The sequence below is a fragment of the Dermochelys coriacea genome, chromosome 14 (genome assembly GCF_009764565.3).
Source record: "Dermochelys coriacea isolate rDerCor1 chromosome 14, rDerCor1.pri.v4, whole genome shotgun sequence".
In the NCBI taxonomy this organism is placed as follows: Eukaryota; Metazoa; Chordata; order Testudines; family Dermochelyidae; genus Dermochelys; species Dermochelys coriacea.
The window spans coordinates 6730373-6748225 of NC_050081.1; the positions used below are offsets into that span (position 1 = coordinate 6730373).

At 49.6% G+C, this 17853-nt stretch overlaps 1 protein-coding gene across 6 annotated transcripts in view; it reads right to left on the minus strand.

Annotated features, from left to right (window-relative positions):
• Positions 1 to 17853, minus strand: part of ARSG (arylsulfatase G) — an 86568-nt gene that overhangs the window by 31383 nt on the left and 37332 nt on the right. For 4 of the 6 annotated variants that reach the window (XM_038370597.2, XM_038370598.2, XM_043496400.1 and 1 more), the window contains 4 exons: positions 13776 to 13963; positions 11870 to 11917; positions 9759 to 9870; positions 8464 to 8601 (listed from right to left, as the gene is read on the minus strand). In XM_038370597.2, the coding sequence (XP_038226525.1) occupies positions 8464 to 8601; positions 9759 to 9870; positions 11870 to 11917; positions 13776 to 13963 (486 nt within the window). The remainder of the gene's footprint in view (positions 1 to 8463; positions 8602 to 9758; positions 9871 to 11869; positions 11918 to 13775; positions 13964 to 17853) is intronic. The other 2 variants (XM_043496398.1, XM_043496399.1) reach the window with 2 other exon arrangements.

Here is a 17853-nt window from a genome sequence, read left to right on the forward strand (position 1 = left end):
CACCTGCCCTGGAGTCGAGCAGCTGCACGAAGTCCCAAAGCCAGCCTCATTCTTTCCTGTCACTGGGTGAGAGTCAGTTTTTCCCTGGCGCTGTTCACGCATCCCAGAATTTTATTTGCTTTTCCCCCAGTTGCTAAGCGCCCGCTGCATCCACCACCGCTCCTGGCCCCGCCTGAGGAACCTGGGAGCGCGGGGGCTGTTTCCTCGCCCCGATTTCACTTCCTAAGCTCATTTCTTGGCAGTCAGATGCACTCACAGCTTGGCTGCCTTCCAGGCCTAGTCTCTCCTTCCTGGCTGCCTGCCGTCCCCCAGCGATCCGCAGAACAGGTTCAGCAGCCGCAAAGCAAGCTTCCTCCACCGTCCCCCTGTCAACATGCCACAAACCTGACCCAAAGGGGCCACACCTAGGGCCTTGCCAGCGCAGACAATCTGAGGGAAGTCTCTGCCTGCAGATCCGGGAGCTCTCTCTCTCTCCATTAGCTAGAGCGGGAATGCTAGCCTAGGCCAGGCACTGCTGTTTCTACCACCGCGTCCTCTTACTCTGCTCTGGGGGCTGACTCTGCAAACTAGCGCCCCCACTTGGTGGAGCAGTGCCATGCTAGGGTGATGGTGGGAGTTTTCCCGCAAATGGTCAGTCCTGCGTAGGAGAGGGCCATTCTGTTCTGTAATCTTGACTTCAGCAAGAATTCCCACGGCTCTGCCCCCCAACCCCACCAGACCCTATGACTGCAGAGTTAAGGGTAAGGGGAATTACAGAATTTTGGAGAGAGGCTCAACACTCCCTTCCTTCAAGAGATTCTGGGGCCATCTGAGGAGGAGGATGATAATGAGGTTAGGCCACGAGCTTAAGACTTGGGAGCCCCAGGTTCAACTTCCTTCACCACCCCAGACTCCCTGTGTGACCATAAGCAAGTCATTGGCCTCTCTATGCCTCAGTTTCCCATGTGTACGACTGGGACTGCCAAGTGCTTTGCAATCTACTGCGTTTCCCTTTGTTTTCATTCCCCTGCAGAAATCCAAAGTAAGATCCCGACCCCGATGCATCAGGAAGTAATTTTACAGGATTAAAACACAGAGGGAAACAACCACGTCAGCAGGACAGTGGTGTCTCAGAGCTGTAAACCACGTGCATTCAACTTTTCACAAGGCATGTTTAGAGGAGAATCAAACAAACCGGAGGGCTGCTGATCGTCCCCCCTTGAAGTTTGTTTTTAAATCACCAATGGACACATCCTGTTTTCTTGTTTACAGGCTATATTTATGACCTCAAAAGAGGCCCACTTTTCCTCCGGGGCCTGTGAAGGGAAGGGTGGGATGACAATTGATTGGGAGGAACTGGGTCATCCCAATGACGCGCGTGTGTGTGTGTGTGCGCGCACACTTCAAACAAAGGGCTGGAAGTCACTGAAGGACATTGCAGTTTGCCTTGCTAATTCCCAGCCCTGCAAGTCTGTGTAGCCTCTGCAGCCGAACCAGAGTCTTCTTAATACAGCCTGATCAAATTTTAAAAGATTTAAGATGCTACCATGATTCCAGCAGAGCATGTATCCACCCTGCGGCCTGTGTTTCCTTCCTTTGCCTAGAGCAGGGGTTTTCAAACTGGGGGTCGGGACCCCTCAGGGGGTCACAAGGTTATTACATGGGAGGGTCGCGAGCTGTCAGCCTCCACCTCAAACCCCGCTTTGCATCCAGCATTTATAATGGTGTTAAATATATTAAAAAGTGTTTTTAATTTATAAGGGGGGGGTCACACTCAGAGGCTTGCTATGTGAAAGGGGTCCCCAGTACTAAAGTTTGAGAACCACTGGCCTAGAGGATGTCTCCCACATCGAGTGAAAACATCAGTCAATCCTAAAGCTCACTGAATAGCCTTTTTATTCCACTGCGTAGCTGGAGCCAGCCAAAGTGTCACACCCTATTGCACTTTGTTGTTGGGCTGTTACATTCCTGTACAAAATTTAGCTTTAATTAAAATATGCATGTATGTTTCTAGCCATTACTGCTGTGGGGGAAAAAAAAAAAATCACTTTCTCTATGTGGTGTGATGCAACACTGTTTTCCTGAGACTGCAGGGAGCTGAAACAATAGCTCAGGGGGAAGTTGGGAACCATCCCTTTTATTTCAACAGGGTATCAACCTCTGAAACTTTAAATAAGGACAATTTCCAGTATCAGTGTTGTTAACTGCTTCAGTGCCAATTGTTTTCACAGACTCAGCCAGCTACTCTGAGCGGGGTCTAAATTGAATTTGAGGTGAATACCACCATTTTCACACACCCACACACGGACGCTCTACTCAATAGGACCTCATTTTCTGAATGGCTTGAGACAGGCTCTAGAAAAGCAATCTCTGCAAACCCAGGTACAACACTGCAGCAAAATTTCACACAAAACTATTCACGCTTTCAGCACTAAAGCATGTTCACAGTTCCCTTGACTTCATATCTAGGGAATACTGGTGGAAGTAAATCAAGATCTTAGGAGCAGATCTTTTTGTTCTGTGTTTGTACAGCGCCTCGCACAATGGGACCCAGGACTGGGGCTTCTAGGTGTAATCACAACACACATAATAATGTTAATAATTTAGCCCACTGATTTCAATTGGAGTTTTGCATGAGGGAGCATGTTTGGATCTGGCCCAAACAGCAGGAGTACAATGTTTCTAATAGGAGTTGGGGAAGGAATCCAGAAATAACCGGATTCATCCCCAGTCCACTCAGCCGTGAATCCCGGTCGCCCGGTCCACACTCCATGAGGATTCTGCAAAAAAATGCATATTCATTCATAACTCATGGGTGGGACTTTTAGAATAAAATCCTTTGACTTTGTACCTCTCATTCTCTCGGTTGTGTGTCCTGGGTTGGATTTGAATCTCACTGTCATGAGCTGCTCAGCCTTGACACATCTAGCTAAACAAAGTATAGCCGACACACCTAGTGTTCTGCCATTGTCTAGCAATGTGAGAGAGTCAGGCAAAGAAGAACTATAGCAAACTAAACAATTTAAAAATTAAGCAGCAGCAGCCAAGTGGACTTTGCTTCTGAACAGCAACCTGTTTAATCCAGTTCTCAGCAGATAGTGAAACTTTTCCCCCGAATATCTAGACACTGGTTAAAAAGCTTTTCCGTTAACCCTGCATGTGTACAACCAGGCACAGTGCAGCTGCTTCTAAAACAGTCACATGGGATCAGGGCACCAATTCAGGGACAAGCCTTCCAAAGGGCACCCATGTTTTTGCACAGGTAGGCAGGTACTCTGATGCATGTGAACCAGCTGGGGGTTAACTACGTGCACAAGCAAGCCTCAGTTTGGGTATTTGTGCTCCTAAAATGGGTGCAGATACAAGGCAAGACCAGTACTGTAGCAGATTCTAGTTACTCTCACGCCATGACTGCAATGAGGGTTGGATACCAAGGTGACAGATGAAAAACAGATTAGCACTGAGGTAACTCGGGGCAGAAACTGCCCTGGAAAATACATGTTTAAGGTATGTCAATACTACCACTCCCTGGTTTAGATAACACATCATGAGGCTGGTCAGAGTTCAGGCTCAGACTTTGTCACTGATGAGTGAGGCAGACCTAGCACTGAACTGACAGACTCTTCTCTGTGCCCGTCAACAGGATGCCAGGGCCCTGTCAGTTTGTTCTAGGGCAGGGGAATGGTTCTAGGATCCCCTTTTGCATCCCCAGAGCAACTGGAATCTTGTGGGGAAGGATCAACTGCAACCAGCAGTTCCATGGCTTATGGAACACAGTTTTGCTTTCTCCTACTGCCCTGGCAGGATCCAGAGGAACCCTGGCCTCCAGCTCTGACTCAGGGATGTTTGATCCTGCCCCAGCAGCTGATTTGGTATGAAGAGAATCAGAATCAGGGCTAGCCCATGCTACCAGCACCAGAACGCTCCAGGTCTCACTATACAGAAAGAGGCTAGCTACACAGGACATAAATCCCCTTTCCAATCTCTGGCACCAGTATCCCTGTAGAAGGCCATGCCCTGCTCTGACTGAAGTCAATGGCCAGACTCCCTTTGGTTCAGTGGGAGAAGGATGAGATCTGGCACACACAGCTGAACTCTGCACTCGAGTGCTCTTTTGAATTAGGCTCTGCAGCCGTGTCTGTTTGATGACTATTTAGCATCTGCCCAGCCTCACACCATGCAGAAAGCTAGTCTGTAAAAATGACAGTGAAAAACTGATGGACAATAGGAACTGCTCCCAGTTGAAGGGAGATTCTCAGGGGGCTGCTTTACATATTTAAAGCACCTTTACAGTAGCTAAGCAGGACAAAGGGGCCTTATTGCAACAGAGAATCAGGCCCTGAGTGTATGTTCTGAGATCAGTAAAGGGTGTGAGCCTGCTTAGCCCTTCAGTGAGGGGTCTTGAACCAAGCTCACTTACATTGGCAACAGCATGGGACCCCTGCAGTTCAGCTGTCGCCAGCCCTGCACAGATGCCGGAGCGGGGAGAGAGTTCAAACACTATGTGAATCTAGCCCTGCTGTGGTTTTAGGCTCTATCCACACTGTGGGGAGGAGCTGGGTCCTGCCCTTGGTCCACACAGCCCACACGCTATACACTGCCTCCTTTCAAAAGATGCTCCATCAGCCCTGCTTTCCCCACCACCTCCACACTCAGAGTCCTACCAGATACAAACAACAGCCCTTATCGCAGATATGGTGTGGCTATTTAGTACTGGGAGCCATCACTCCTTCCAAGAGGAATTCTCCTGCAACCCAGACAGAGCTCTGCAGAAGCCCCCCAGCTTGGTCTAGATCAGACTCTGAGAATCACACCAGGCTTTTGCATCTCAAATTAGAAACTTCCCTTTCCACAGAGCACGCTCTACAAACAACATACCCCCCAGTACAAACACACAGCAATAGACTGTGCCCCCTCTCACCCAGCCTGATAAACATTTCCCCTGAGCTCTCTCCCCCACCCATCTCCTTCTGGAGTGCTCCTTTAATTAGGGGGAATAGGAGCCACCCGTTTGCCATCAGTGGCTCCCAATGCAGGAGATGCCTGCTGTTCTCCCACAGAGTCTGGTTAACTCCTGCTGGTGGCTTCCTTCTCCCTGCAATGTGCCTGCAGCCTCCCCGTTGCATCTCTCATCCTTTGCTACATCTCAGAATGGGGTTCCGTTAACTAGGACAAAAGTGCAGCTCTCTTCCTCTGGAGGGCACCTTAGTCCAGGGCCACCTTCACCAGTGAACTCCTCTCCAAAACCTCAAAGTAGCTGTAAACCCATCTCTCCTGGATGGTTAAATGAGGCTTCTTTGCATCACTGGAGTGGCCCAAAGCAGCCAGAGCATATAGGTGACCCTGGCCCAGGGTCTCCACTGGATTTTGGGTGAGGTAAGAGGGGTGGGGGTGAAAAAAGGGAGATCTAGGCTGACTGTTGCTGGGCCATGTCCTAGTGGGGAGGTCTAACAGACTGCGGACTGGGCTCCTAAGGGGAGCAAGGGAGGCACCCTCGCAGGAGTCTTTCAGAGCCTGATCCTGTGAGATGCCCTCAGCGCTTTGGGGAGACTTGAGGGAAACGGTGATGTTGGTAACTGCCAATTCAGGGCCTCACAGCCGGCCTGGACAAAGCCCTGTGCTAGCCCCTGCAGGATGGACTCTACAAAGGCCTATTTCACCTCTAATTTCCATGGCCCCCTCAATCCCCGCTGGACTCACTGGGAGCTTTGCTTATGTGGGAACTGAGGAGAACCCCGCTCTGATTGACAGCAATGGGAATTTTGGGAGGGGAACAGAATCAAGCCTTAAGAGCTGCAGTATTTGGTCCAGTAACAACCCTCCCTTTCCTGTGCTTCCCCAGTTAATGCTGATTTCATAACACGTGTGGCTTAGCCCCCTCTCGCTCTCAGAATGCGGCCTGGCCCTCAATATGTCTGTTACATAAATATAGATTAAAAGACTGGACCTTTCCAAAAAATCTTATCTGTAAGCACACATGACCCTTGCACAGAAGATGCACTGAAGACAGCAACGCTTTTACTTCGAGCCCTGCAGAACAGTCTTTCATGGCTAGCAGCTTTTTCCCCCTTGAAGAGTGCTTTGAAAAGTGACTCCACAGAAACTTTCTACTCCACAGATCCACTCCCTGTACATTTTCAGAGGGAGGTCCGCTCACTCTGATGACACACTTAGGTTCAGTTTCACATAGGTATGTCGGTGGCTAATTCCCATATTTCAATAAGAGTTAGGATTGTAAATACCTCTGGGGAGCTGGGTCCAGTCTGCAAACTCTCACTGCTACATTCCTGTTAACTCCGGGACAGTGAGATGGTACCATCAACTATTCTGGCATCAGCAACAGAAATGCAAACTCAGTTCCCACTACTATGCCGAATTCTACCCTCAGAAATACCAGAGGGTGGAAAGGGTCAAGCTGGGTCAGAGCGACAAAGTCTGTGACCACTAAACAGACTCCCCTTCAGAACCTGGAATTGAACCCAAGATTCCTGAGTCTCCACTATTCCTCTGCTGGCAGCAAACAGCTGTGAAACCAGGTGGCAACATGTGTGCTCTATCCCCCATTAGTGCTTGCCCACATAGAGGAGGACAACCTACTGCTGCTGTCAGTTAGTCCGTTAGCTCAAGTGGCAAAGGTCTGTGCCGTGCATCTGAAGGTTCTAACCCTGCTGATTACCCATCTAGAGAGCCACATGATTTCACATGATGCCATTTGCTTTTTCAAAAACCTAGGAAATTATACACACAACATACTCCAGGGGGGATTCTGCATGACTGCACACCCACAGAAAACGCACGCACCCACCTCCACAGAATTCTTGTACTTCCCTGCAGAAAATGGCAGGGAAGCAAAGGGATGCTGCATGGGGGGCTGACCAGTGGTGCAGTTTTGGGGGGGGATTGCTCCGCCAAACAGAGGTGAGGCATGGGGGGGTAATGGGGTAAAATGCCACTCCCCCACCCACCCATTTCTGCAAGCGCAGAGCTGCCCAGCTAAAGGAGGCTGACTCTAGGCTCTGCTGACTCCGCCCCCTGGTCCTAGTGCCAGTTGTGCTCCCCTTCTATGTGCTGGGAGCCTTCCTGTTTCCTGTGCAACAGAGACTGCCAGCAACAGTAGGGCTGGGTAAGGGCGGGGGCAGAGGAAATGAGGGACGGGGGTGATGGGGTGGTGGGAAGAGGCCGTGGGGAAGGAAAGGGGGGTGGAATAGGACAGGGAGGAGGGGAATGTGGGAGTGAAAGGAGGGGGATAGGGGAATCACGGGGGGAAGCGAGAGTCCGGCATGTGGCATCCTCTCATCAGCAGCTGGGGCTCCCCCGTGAAGCAGGCCCATCAAACCCGCACCCTGACAAGCCCAAGGCAGGAGTAACAACAACTCTATTAAAAGACTATTACAGTTGCAAAGTCAAAGACTCTACAGGTAGGAGTTGCCAGAATTCAGACTGCCTGGGCAACCCTAGTTCAAGCCCCTTGTGCATACACATATTGATACAGTCTTTAATGACATGGTCACATACTATTTTTCCCACTGGGCCCCTGCCTCGGTCAGTGCACAGGATGGGCGGTGCTCCCGGAGTGAGCAGGTATTCAATATTTTTATTTTATCTTCATCACTCCATATGGCTCATTTACTGAATGCTGTTCAAACCCTGCTCTGAAGATAGCATTAATAATTTCCTCACGGGCTTTTCCTGGCTGCTCAGCACTAGAGTATGTGAGTGCTTCACATGCATTACACAATTTATTTTCACAGGCTCTCAAGTCTGCCACCCATACAATGAGATACACACGGTTAGTGACCACCTATGAAAAGTCTGGTGCAAGCGGCTTGCCCAGCAACACACAGGAACTCTGTAGCCGAGGCAGGGATAGAATCCAATTCTCCAGGGCAACATTCAACTGCATTAATCATGGGACTATTTTTTTCTCTCCCTACAATATACAATCATTCGCTACACACCTTCCAACTTCTGCTACAAATGAGGCAGGGCTCCTACACACAGCAGTCTGCTTCACTACACAGCCCTGAGTCATCCCCAGAGCACTGTCCATCCTGGGCACTGAATGAGGCAGGGATCCCTAGTATGTGATCATGTTATCAAAGACTGTATGATAATGGACATGCACAAGGGGATCAAATTAAGGTTGCACAGACAATCCTATTTTGGGCATAGCCTAACTTATGAGTGCTTGACTTTGCAACCATAACCTTCTATTAATGTTGTTTTTTGCCTGCAATTTCTGAGGATTATTTAAAAATGTGAACTACAAAAACTGCACTGTCATCACGTGAAATCCTACTTACTGCTCCGCAGGCCATCAGCAGGATGAGGATGTTTAGATCCACCCAGCAGACCTCGGCCACTTGAGCTAATAGAGTAACTGGTAGCAGTAGCAGGATGCCACCAATATTTAGACATTGCCCCAAGCTCCGCAGAGACAGAGCTGCAAAGTGGTGTCTCGGGGGGGTGGGGGGGCAGCCTTACCTTGCGCGCTGGATGAACTGAGCTGCTTTCTCTGCATACACTGCAGCCAAGCCAGTGAGGTTCACAGGCTGTTGGATGATGGCGATGTTTTCGAAGAGAGGAAGAGCCACCTTGGTGTAACAATCTCTCCCGTGGCTGCTGGAGAGAAACCAAGACCCCATTAATAGCAAGGGAGGCTTTCTGAATGAAGGAAGCAGGTCTGCTTGTGCCCTGACATCAGTGGGGTCTGTTCGCAACGTGGCCCAGTCTCAGCTATTGCCATTGCATTCATTGTGCCAGAAATCAAGCCTCAGCTCTCTCGGGTTTGGCCACACTGGTGAGACAAAAAGAAAAGGAGTACTTGTGGCACCTTAGAGACTAACAAATTTATTAGAGCATAAGCTTTCGTGAGCTACAGCTCACTTCATCGGATGCATTTGGTCATTTGAAGTGAGCTGTAGCTCACAAAAGCTTATGCTCTAATAAATTTGTTAGTCTCTAAGGTGCCACAAGTACTCCTTTTCTTTTTGCAAATACAGACTAACACGGCTGCTACTCTGAAAACTGGTGAGACAGACAGTCCTGGAGGGGATCTGAATTCAGACCCTCACCAGCCCCTCCCGTTGCGGGAGAGCAAACACATTTTTGTTACCATGGGACCACCAGGAGGCTCCAGCCTAGCTCAGGGCCCCTTGCTGGATGGACACTCAGTAAGGGATAGTCCCTGAAGAGATGATAGTCTCAACAGACAGGAACTGAGGCACAGACAGACTGAGAGACTTACCCAAGATCACATGGGGGGTCTGTGCAGAGCCAGGAACTGAGCCCAGATCTCCTGTGTCCCAGACAAGTATCTTAACCACTTCTCTCCCATGGACCCCGTTTGGTCTCTGACTTCAGCAGGAGCCGGCCAGGGCACCTCGTCTTGCTCTCTGGTCACCTCCTCCAGCTGGTGCATGAAGGAGCATTGACAGGTTCCTCAGGGTTTCCTTGGCATGAGGGAGCAGTGCTGTGATGCCAGGGGAGGAGAGTGAAGGAGGTCCTAAAGACCAGCTTGGCCCCCCAAACCTGCTGTGTTTTATACGCACTGCAGGGTGAGAGGGGATGGCCCCTCTGGGGCAGAGCAAGGAGAGAGGAGACTGCAATGAACATTCATTCCAAACCCTTCATCTTTAAAACCCAATTTCTCTGTTCCTTGGATCGATTAGAAAACGTTTTCCATTCAGCTCTGACAATTAAAACAAGGGAGATGCCTTTGGTCACCCCCGCTCCCATCAAAGCCCAGACTCCATTCCACCCCACTGGAGAAGCTGTACCTTGTGGCCGCAGAGTGTCGAGGGCATGCCGGACAGGGAGGGAGGTTGTAGCCTGGGGTGTCAGTGCAACCCATGTCGTGACTGTAGGGGATCCCGAAGTAATAGTCGAAACCTGGGATCCAAACAAGGGCGTTAGTGTGTCCACAGCTGCCAACTGTGGCCATTTGCCTTTTATACACTGTTTACATAGTTCTTGCTGCTGAGTTTACAAACTCAAGGATAGGAACAGGGTCAGTTCTAGGCAAAACAGCTACTTAGACCAGTGGTTTTCAAACTGTGGGTCGCAACCCAGTACTGGGTCACGGAAGGTAAGGCCCTGGGTCGCAGCAGCTCTGGTCAGCACTGGGCCGTTAAAAGTCCCATCCACGATGCTGCCCGGCTAGTCCCTTCCTGTTCCTGCGCCCCGGAAGCGGCCAGCAGCAGGTCCAGCTCCTAGGTGGGGGGGCCATCTGGCTCGGCACGCTGCCCCCACCCCGAGCACCAGCTCCGCACTCCCACTGGCCGGGGGGCTGTGCCTGTGGGCAAGAGCCATGCAGAGCTGCTTGCGTGCCTCTGCCTAGGAGCTGGACCAGCTGCTCGTTGCTCCCAGGGCACAGCGCGGTCCGTGGTGCTAGGACAGGTGGGAAGCTGCCTTAGCACCCCCGCTGTGCCGCTGATCAGGAGCCACCAGAGGTAAGGCCATGCCCCAACCCCATGCCCCAATCTCCTGCCCCAGCCCTGAGCCCCCCCTCAAACCCAGAGCCCCCTCCTGCACCCTAAATCTCTCATCCCCAGCCCCACCCCAGAGCCTGCACCATGAGCCCAGAGCCCGCACCCCGAGCCCAGAGCCCTGACCCCCTCCCACACTCCAAACCCCTGCCCCAGTCCTGAGTCCCCCCCCAAACCTGGAGCCCCTTCCTGTACCCCAAACCTCTCATCCCCAGCCCCACTCCAGAGCCTGTATCCCCATCCCAGAGCCATGACCCCCTCCTGAACCCCAACTCCCCCAGTCCTGAGACCCCCCAAACCCAGAGCCCCCTCCTGCACCCCAAACCCCTCATCCCCAGCCCCACCCCAGAGCCTGCATCTCCAGCCCAGAGCCATGACCCCCTTCTGCACTCCAACCCCCTGCCCCAGCCCAGAGCCCCCTCCCACATCCTGAACCCTTCATTCCCGGCCCCACCCCACAGCCCTCACCCCCACACCTCACCCCTCTGCCCCAGCCCTGCGCCCTTCCCACACCCCAAACCCTCATCCTCAGTTCTGTTGGGTCACAGGCATCAACAATTTTCTTCAACTGGGTTTCCAGAAAAAAAGGTTTGAAAACCACTGGCTTAGACACCTCTCCTTCACACAGACCATGCAGGTGAATGCTCATGCCCACTCGGCTCCATGGAGGTCTGACTGAAGGTTCAGGGATCTAGCTCATGTTATAACAGGACACGGATCCATTGAGACTTCATCATTTGTACTTTCCTGTGTTTTTTCCCCCAACCTGGTCCTCTTTTTAAAGGGCTCTACTATGAAGTTAATGGGGGGCTAGACGGAGTAAACAGCATAAGAAGAGGGACTCTATTTTAAGGACAAATTGACCGCAGCACTGGCCTTTCCTCCAAGTGAAGATGGACTTTTTGGGTCAACTCCACCCCAGAAATAACTCCACCAACCCCAGTCAGAGCAGCCCTGGGTGTGAACTTAAACACAGGGCAATCCAGAGCACAAATATCCCCTACTCCACCTCGGTTACCAAAAGGAATTCACACCTCATAGACTGCGGCCCCCTCTATGCAAGCCCATGGGAGCAGGGCAACGGGCATTCCCACCCAATAAATAGAGCTACTCCTTCCACAGGGAATTCAAGTCACTGGCCACCCCGCAAACCCTTCCTGATGCTGCGGGAGTGGGCAAGAGTTGCAGAGTCTCCTGTGAAGCAGAACTCCTCTGGCTGCAGAGAGAGCAGTGCATGTATCCCTGCGGACTAATGACGTACAGGGGAACTGACAGAGGAGCCTGCTCCTCGCTTGCTCCTCCCTCTCTGAGGGCAATTACCAGGAAGGAGGAGAATGGGTTTAAAAAGAGAAAGGGACAGTGGGAAACAAAAACCCTTGCTGGGTTTTACAACAAAATCTTACCACGGAAGCTGGGATGATAGAGGCCGCTGTGTCCGAGGTGCCATTTACCTGCATGGACGCAATAGGGAGTCTTTTCAGAAGGAAAACTTCGCAGGTACTAGTAATTACATAGAGTGTCCAGGGCCTGACATTTTAATACAGCAACAAGAGTCGCTGTCTTTGCAAGGCCTGTCTAAAGCATGTCATTTTACCAAGGGATCCATTCCATAAAGGTGTTAGATCTCAGAGGAATTTCATAAAACAATTCTTACGTTTTCTCAAGTCTCACTCATCCTTAAACCCTTACCAAGGTTCTGCCAGACATTCAGTTTTCAAAGACAAGATATTCTAAGAGGTTCTGAATGGTCCATTCTTGGCTTCCTCCTCTGAACTGCCACATAAGTGTTTTCGAAGATCAAGCACTATATTCTCAGGCCCTACCACAATTTGGCCCCACATGATGACCAACAGTTTAATTATGAAGCTTTAACTATTCTGGCCCATATCCTGCCATAATTCTGCATGCAAAACAACCTTTGAAGTCAAAGAATAGTTTTGCATGTAAGTCAATATAAAGAAATGGCAAACTCTGCATTTAACTCACTGAATTTCCTGGTTTTTGTGACTTTCTTTCATTGCTTTTCAATGGCTCTGAATGAAAGCGTATGTTTTATTCATTATCCACAGATGACTGATCTGATACACTAGAATGACTCCCTTGCAAGTTGGTAGAGCACTCCATATGCTTGCAGTAGGGAGTTCGAAACTCATGAACTATTGACACAACACATAACATAGCTTTTCGTGTTAGCACAGGGTATTATATCAAGGAATATTTGGGTTTGTGGGTACAGAACCATTCTGCATGCTAATATTTTGATTAAAAGTTACTATATGTAGGAAAAAACACTTTTCTGAAGTTAAACAATTCACACATTTAGATTTTGGAGGGAGCCAGAAGTTTAGTTCACATCATGATGTAACCACCCAGAAAATTACACATTTAAAAAGGCAATTTTTTAAAAACATCATAGAACTGCAAAAAGAGAAAGAGAAAAAGTGAAAAGTCAGAAAAAAAAATCCTTTAAGTTCTTCTTTAATGAATGCACGGGTTTCAATGTAGGGAAAAGAATCCCAAGCAGAGGATGGGCGCCTGTATATATTTTCACAATATTCAAAACATAAAAATATAGAAAGAAAGAGAGAGAGAGATACAGGCAGAAAGTACTCTGGAGAATATGTATTAGCCGAATGGTCCAGGGGCAGCTTGAACCACATAGTTCAACCTTCCCCTGGACCATTCTGCCAACGTGCCTCAACGCCAACCCAGAAGGGACCAATGCTAGAGGTGAATGAAGAGTCAGTCTTCACGGCGTATTTCAAGGTTTGACTTAGCTGCTGTGACTGCCAGCAAGGGTGCTGGTCATTTAGTGCCAAACGGGATGATATTTCTCATGTCCTAGACATGACCTAGATGTGATGCTCAAGCTCCCTCCGCTGAACATCCATCACCGTTATTTAATGCTTCTATTACAGTAGCACTCCAAAGCCCCAAGCAGAGTCAGGTGTGCAAGGTGCTGTACAGACCACAGAGGCAGACAGTCTCCACCCCGCCCCCCAAGAGTGTACAACCTAAGTGGTAATAATCACTTGCAGCCACTCCCATTGTGAGTTGGACCTGAGCCAACAAATTAGCTCCATGGTCCATCCTGTGTCTCCTGAGCAGGGGTGTTGGAACAATCTTTATAGAGGGGGGTACTGAGAGCCATTGAACCAAACTGTATATAATGGAAACCACTTCAAGCCAGGGGCTGCCACCTCCAGTACCTCTATTCCAGCACCTATGTCCCTGAGTCCTGTTTACCATTATCTACATAATAAATTGCAAAACAGACCAACAGTGAGCTTTCCGCAGTGTATTAATTACCTATTATCCCGGTGATGTATCCTGCTTCCTTCAGAACCTCGGCTAACGTAGTCTCATTGAGGGGGAGGCCACCCACTGATGTGACAGCAAAGTTATGGGTCACTCCATTGCGAATGCCGAGCCTTCCTGTGAGCAGGGAGGCACGGGATGGGGAGCAAGTGGATGCAGCAGAGTGAAAATCCACAAATCTAGAAGAGAAAGAGGCAGAACGTACTTTAGGATTTGTGACTGGAACATCTGACAAAAAGCTACAAAAAGTACCCCCGCTAGCTGGCAAAAATTGACATGTTCCCACATGCTGGGCTTTGTTCGAGGAGCCCAGGGCTGCAAACAAACATACACATAGAATCATAGAATATCAGGGTTGGAAGAGACCTCAGGAGGTCATCTAGTCCAACCCCCTGCTCAAAGCAGGACCAACACCCATTAAATCATCCCAGCTAGGGCTTTGTCAAGCCGGGCCTTAAAAACCTCTAAGGATGGAGATTCCACCACTTCCCTAGGTAAATGGAATGTAATTGCCATTCACTTACCACAAGTGCAAATGGCATATTGTACATGTTAGTGGCCAGCGAGATGCCCAGCTGCCTGAAGATAGCTGAGTTCTTTGTTCAAACTGCCATGAATCTATCTGGGTTTCAAATTGCCACCCATCCCCTTAGCGTTTGAGCACCTTCTGCACAAAGGAAATTGGCAACAGTGAAGCCCTGAGTGGATGTCACGGTGTCTCTTGCTCTTCTCCCTCTTTGGGGCACAGTAAGCTCTGCTAGGAGTAGAGTGTGTTTTGGGGAGGGAGTAGGAACAGGGAGCGGTTGATGCTGGGAACATCATTGTGATTATATGGTGGAGACACTTTATCAAGTGGGAAGGTTCTGCAGGGTTCCCTAAAGCCCATCCAATTCCAGGTTCATCCATAACCAGAGCCCTTCAAATGAGACGGACTTGTCACTGGCTTTCACGCGCTTCATGATCTGCATTATTTCAAAGGAGGGCAACTGTCTCAGCAGTTCATTGATGGAGCTGTGCTCTCTAATGCAGTGGGGAGCTGCTCCATTAAATGCTTTGAAGATGAGGACCAATGCCCAGGCCTCGTGGCAGAAGCAGACTTGATGTGCTCATCACAACTTATACTCTAGAGGAGCTGGGCAGCTGCATTGTGTACCAGCTGGAGCCTCCCTCTTGGTTCTCCATTCAGAGACTGGGAAGTCTGTAACCCAGCCTAGCGGTGATGGGGGCACAGCTCTCACCCAAGAGGAAGGGAGGGGGTTCCTAGCGAGGCACAGGCAATCAAATTCACAAGGGCATGTCAGTCCTTAAATATCAGGCTCACCACTTCCCTAACCCCTATCTTATATCTTCACAGTCAGACCATTCTCCTCACACCCACAACAGCATTGTGAGAGACTTGTCTTGTCTGGAATACACGGCTGGGTCATCTCCTTAAATTTTATTGTCTATTCCCCATCGCCAGATTCAACTTTCCTCTGCACCAAGGACCTGATACTGGAAACTGTCCCAATTTGGGACAACACTTCAGCATGTGTTTAAATTCCACTAAATATCCACAGATTATATCAGAGCCCAAAATCATCCTTATCTTCCCCCCAAGCTTTCTGAGGCCTTTCTCAAGCAGCCAGCACTTCTCCTCAGCCTGCCTTGACCTGAGGCTGTTGTCCCACTTCTGTTTAACCACACACTGGCTCCATCGGTCAGGTTTCTCCATCTAATTCTGGGAAATCATTCTCTGAGCAGTCCCAGCTCTGCACAGTTCCATGCAGCAACTGCCAAATATCCCACAGAACTGAAATCCTAGGTAAGAACCTCAAAAGGACAAAGCACTAGAAAATATATTGCAGGGAACAATCTAGCAGTCCTGGGGAGAAGGCAGGCGAACTACAGTATCTGATCTAGGAGGTTTTTTCTATCTCATACAGGAGCCAGACTGGAATTGCCAGACTGGATCAGACCTGTCGTCCACTGAATTCAGAATCCTGTCCTGACTGGGCCCACAACCAGATGCTCCAGAGGAGGGCACAAGGACCCTACAATAGGAAGATGTGAAATGTCCCCATGAAGGTCTCACTCTAATCCCTAAATAGCGAGAGTGGGTGATTTAAACCTTGAAATATGCGGTTTTATAACGGTAGTGAGGCAGTGTGGCTAGAGGAGGAGGAACCACTCTCTCTGCCCGGGTGGACAGAGTCAGGCCGGGCTCGACTCTCCCACCGAAAGTTGAGAGGCAGGGCAGGAAGTAGAAAAGGCAGAGCCCCTAGCTCCATTGGAGCCGAGAGAGGACCGAAGCCGGGGAGGAGCTGGTGGGACTGCTGGCAGCTGAGTACCCCAATGAAGCAGAGGATCTTGAGACCACGGAGCCCGATCTGGAACTCTGGTAGGAAGTAGCCCAGGGAAACCAGACTTCAGTTTGGTGGTGTTGTGGCTTAACAGCTGGTCAGCATGTTGCAGGAGGATCCCCGCTGACCCAGTGGGGGGACACCCCGCCACTGTTAGGGCCCTGGGCTGGGATGCAGTGTAGTCCTGCGGGCTTGTTCCCCCCTACTCCAGGGATGGCAGACTTCCCATCACAGAGTGCTTGCTAGCTTTCCCCTGCCTAAGGGTTAGAGCTCATAGACTGCTTTATTGTGCTGCCTGATTACAGGCCTGAGCCTACAGACTACTCATTAGCCCAGCCCTGCCCAAGGGCCTAATCCCTATTGACTATTAGAGTCCCACCCTGTTATGAAGGCTGGAGGAATAATGCCTACTTTGCTAATTCCCCTGACACTAGACCATGATCCCAGTGACTAGTGGGGTGGGGTGGCTCCCTCTGACCCAGAGGGATAGGGTCGGCCGCAACACCGCTACACTAACCTTCCTAAAACAGGAGTTAATGAACTGGAGAGAGAATAAATTGTGCATTCTTGTTACCTAATCCTGGCCACATATTAAATAGTTAATGTTTGGGAACAGCTTTGAAAAAGTAAAGCTCTGTGTAGATGCTCAGGGTTATTGTTACAATGCCTTGTGTATCCCAGTAAAAAGGAATATTAAAATCATTTTCCAGCTGAGATTTCTCTCTGGGTTCTACACAAAAAGACATGGTATGATTTCCTCCGCGATTACCATAACTTGTATTTATCAATGACCTTAAAGACAAGACTCGTTCATTTGAACCAGGACCTGCCTCTAAATATTTGCTGAAATGAAGAAAAGTCTTTACTGCTAGGCAATTGGTTCATGCAAATATTTGTCTATCAACTATTCCTAGGCTGTCAGAACCCAGGTTCTCTGCCACGCTGGTCTGAAGTTGACCACAGTCGGCATGAAGAACAAATATGTTGCAAACAACCAAAGTTCTAAGCACTGATGCTATGTTCACTGATTTCCTGTGCATCTGGGCAGGTTTTCCAAGGCAGTCCTAATGCTTATTCTTTCTTGGGTCACCACCTGCACCTTTTGGGCTTGCTGCTGCCTGCAGACCAATGCCATAAATAAGAAGGATCCTGTTCACTTGTATCACCCCTTCTTTTGGCGATTTCAGTGGTTTAACAGACACTAAAGCTGGAACTGTCAATGAGGCCTATGGAAGCTAGGAGCCCATCTCTAAACCCGCCAGGGCCCCTTTGAAAATGCCAGCATTAAAGCTCAGCCTCGCAACCCCTGTTTGAGGTAAGGGAGCATTATTATCCCTATCTTGCTGAGAGGGAAACTGAGGCACAGGGTGGGAAAAAATACTGCCCAGCGTCACCCATAGCTGGGAATAGAGCCCAGAGCTCCTGATTTAGCTTCCTGGGCTTTAACCACTTTCCCCTTCCTCCCCTCCCCTCAGTTTCCCTCTCCTCCCCTTGCCTCCAACCAACTCATGGGAAATCTGCCTAATTCCAAGGGAAGCAATGGGGGCAAAAGATCTATCTGGCTTTAAGATTCTACTCAATAAGTTTATGGAGGAGATGGTATGATGGGATAATGTGATTTTAATAATTAATTGATCTTTACATATTCAGGGTAAATAGGCCTAATGGCCTGTGATGGGATGTTAGATGGGGTGGGATCTGAGTTACCCAGGAAAGAATTTTCTGTA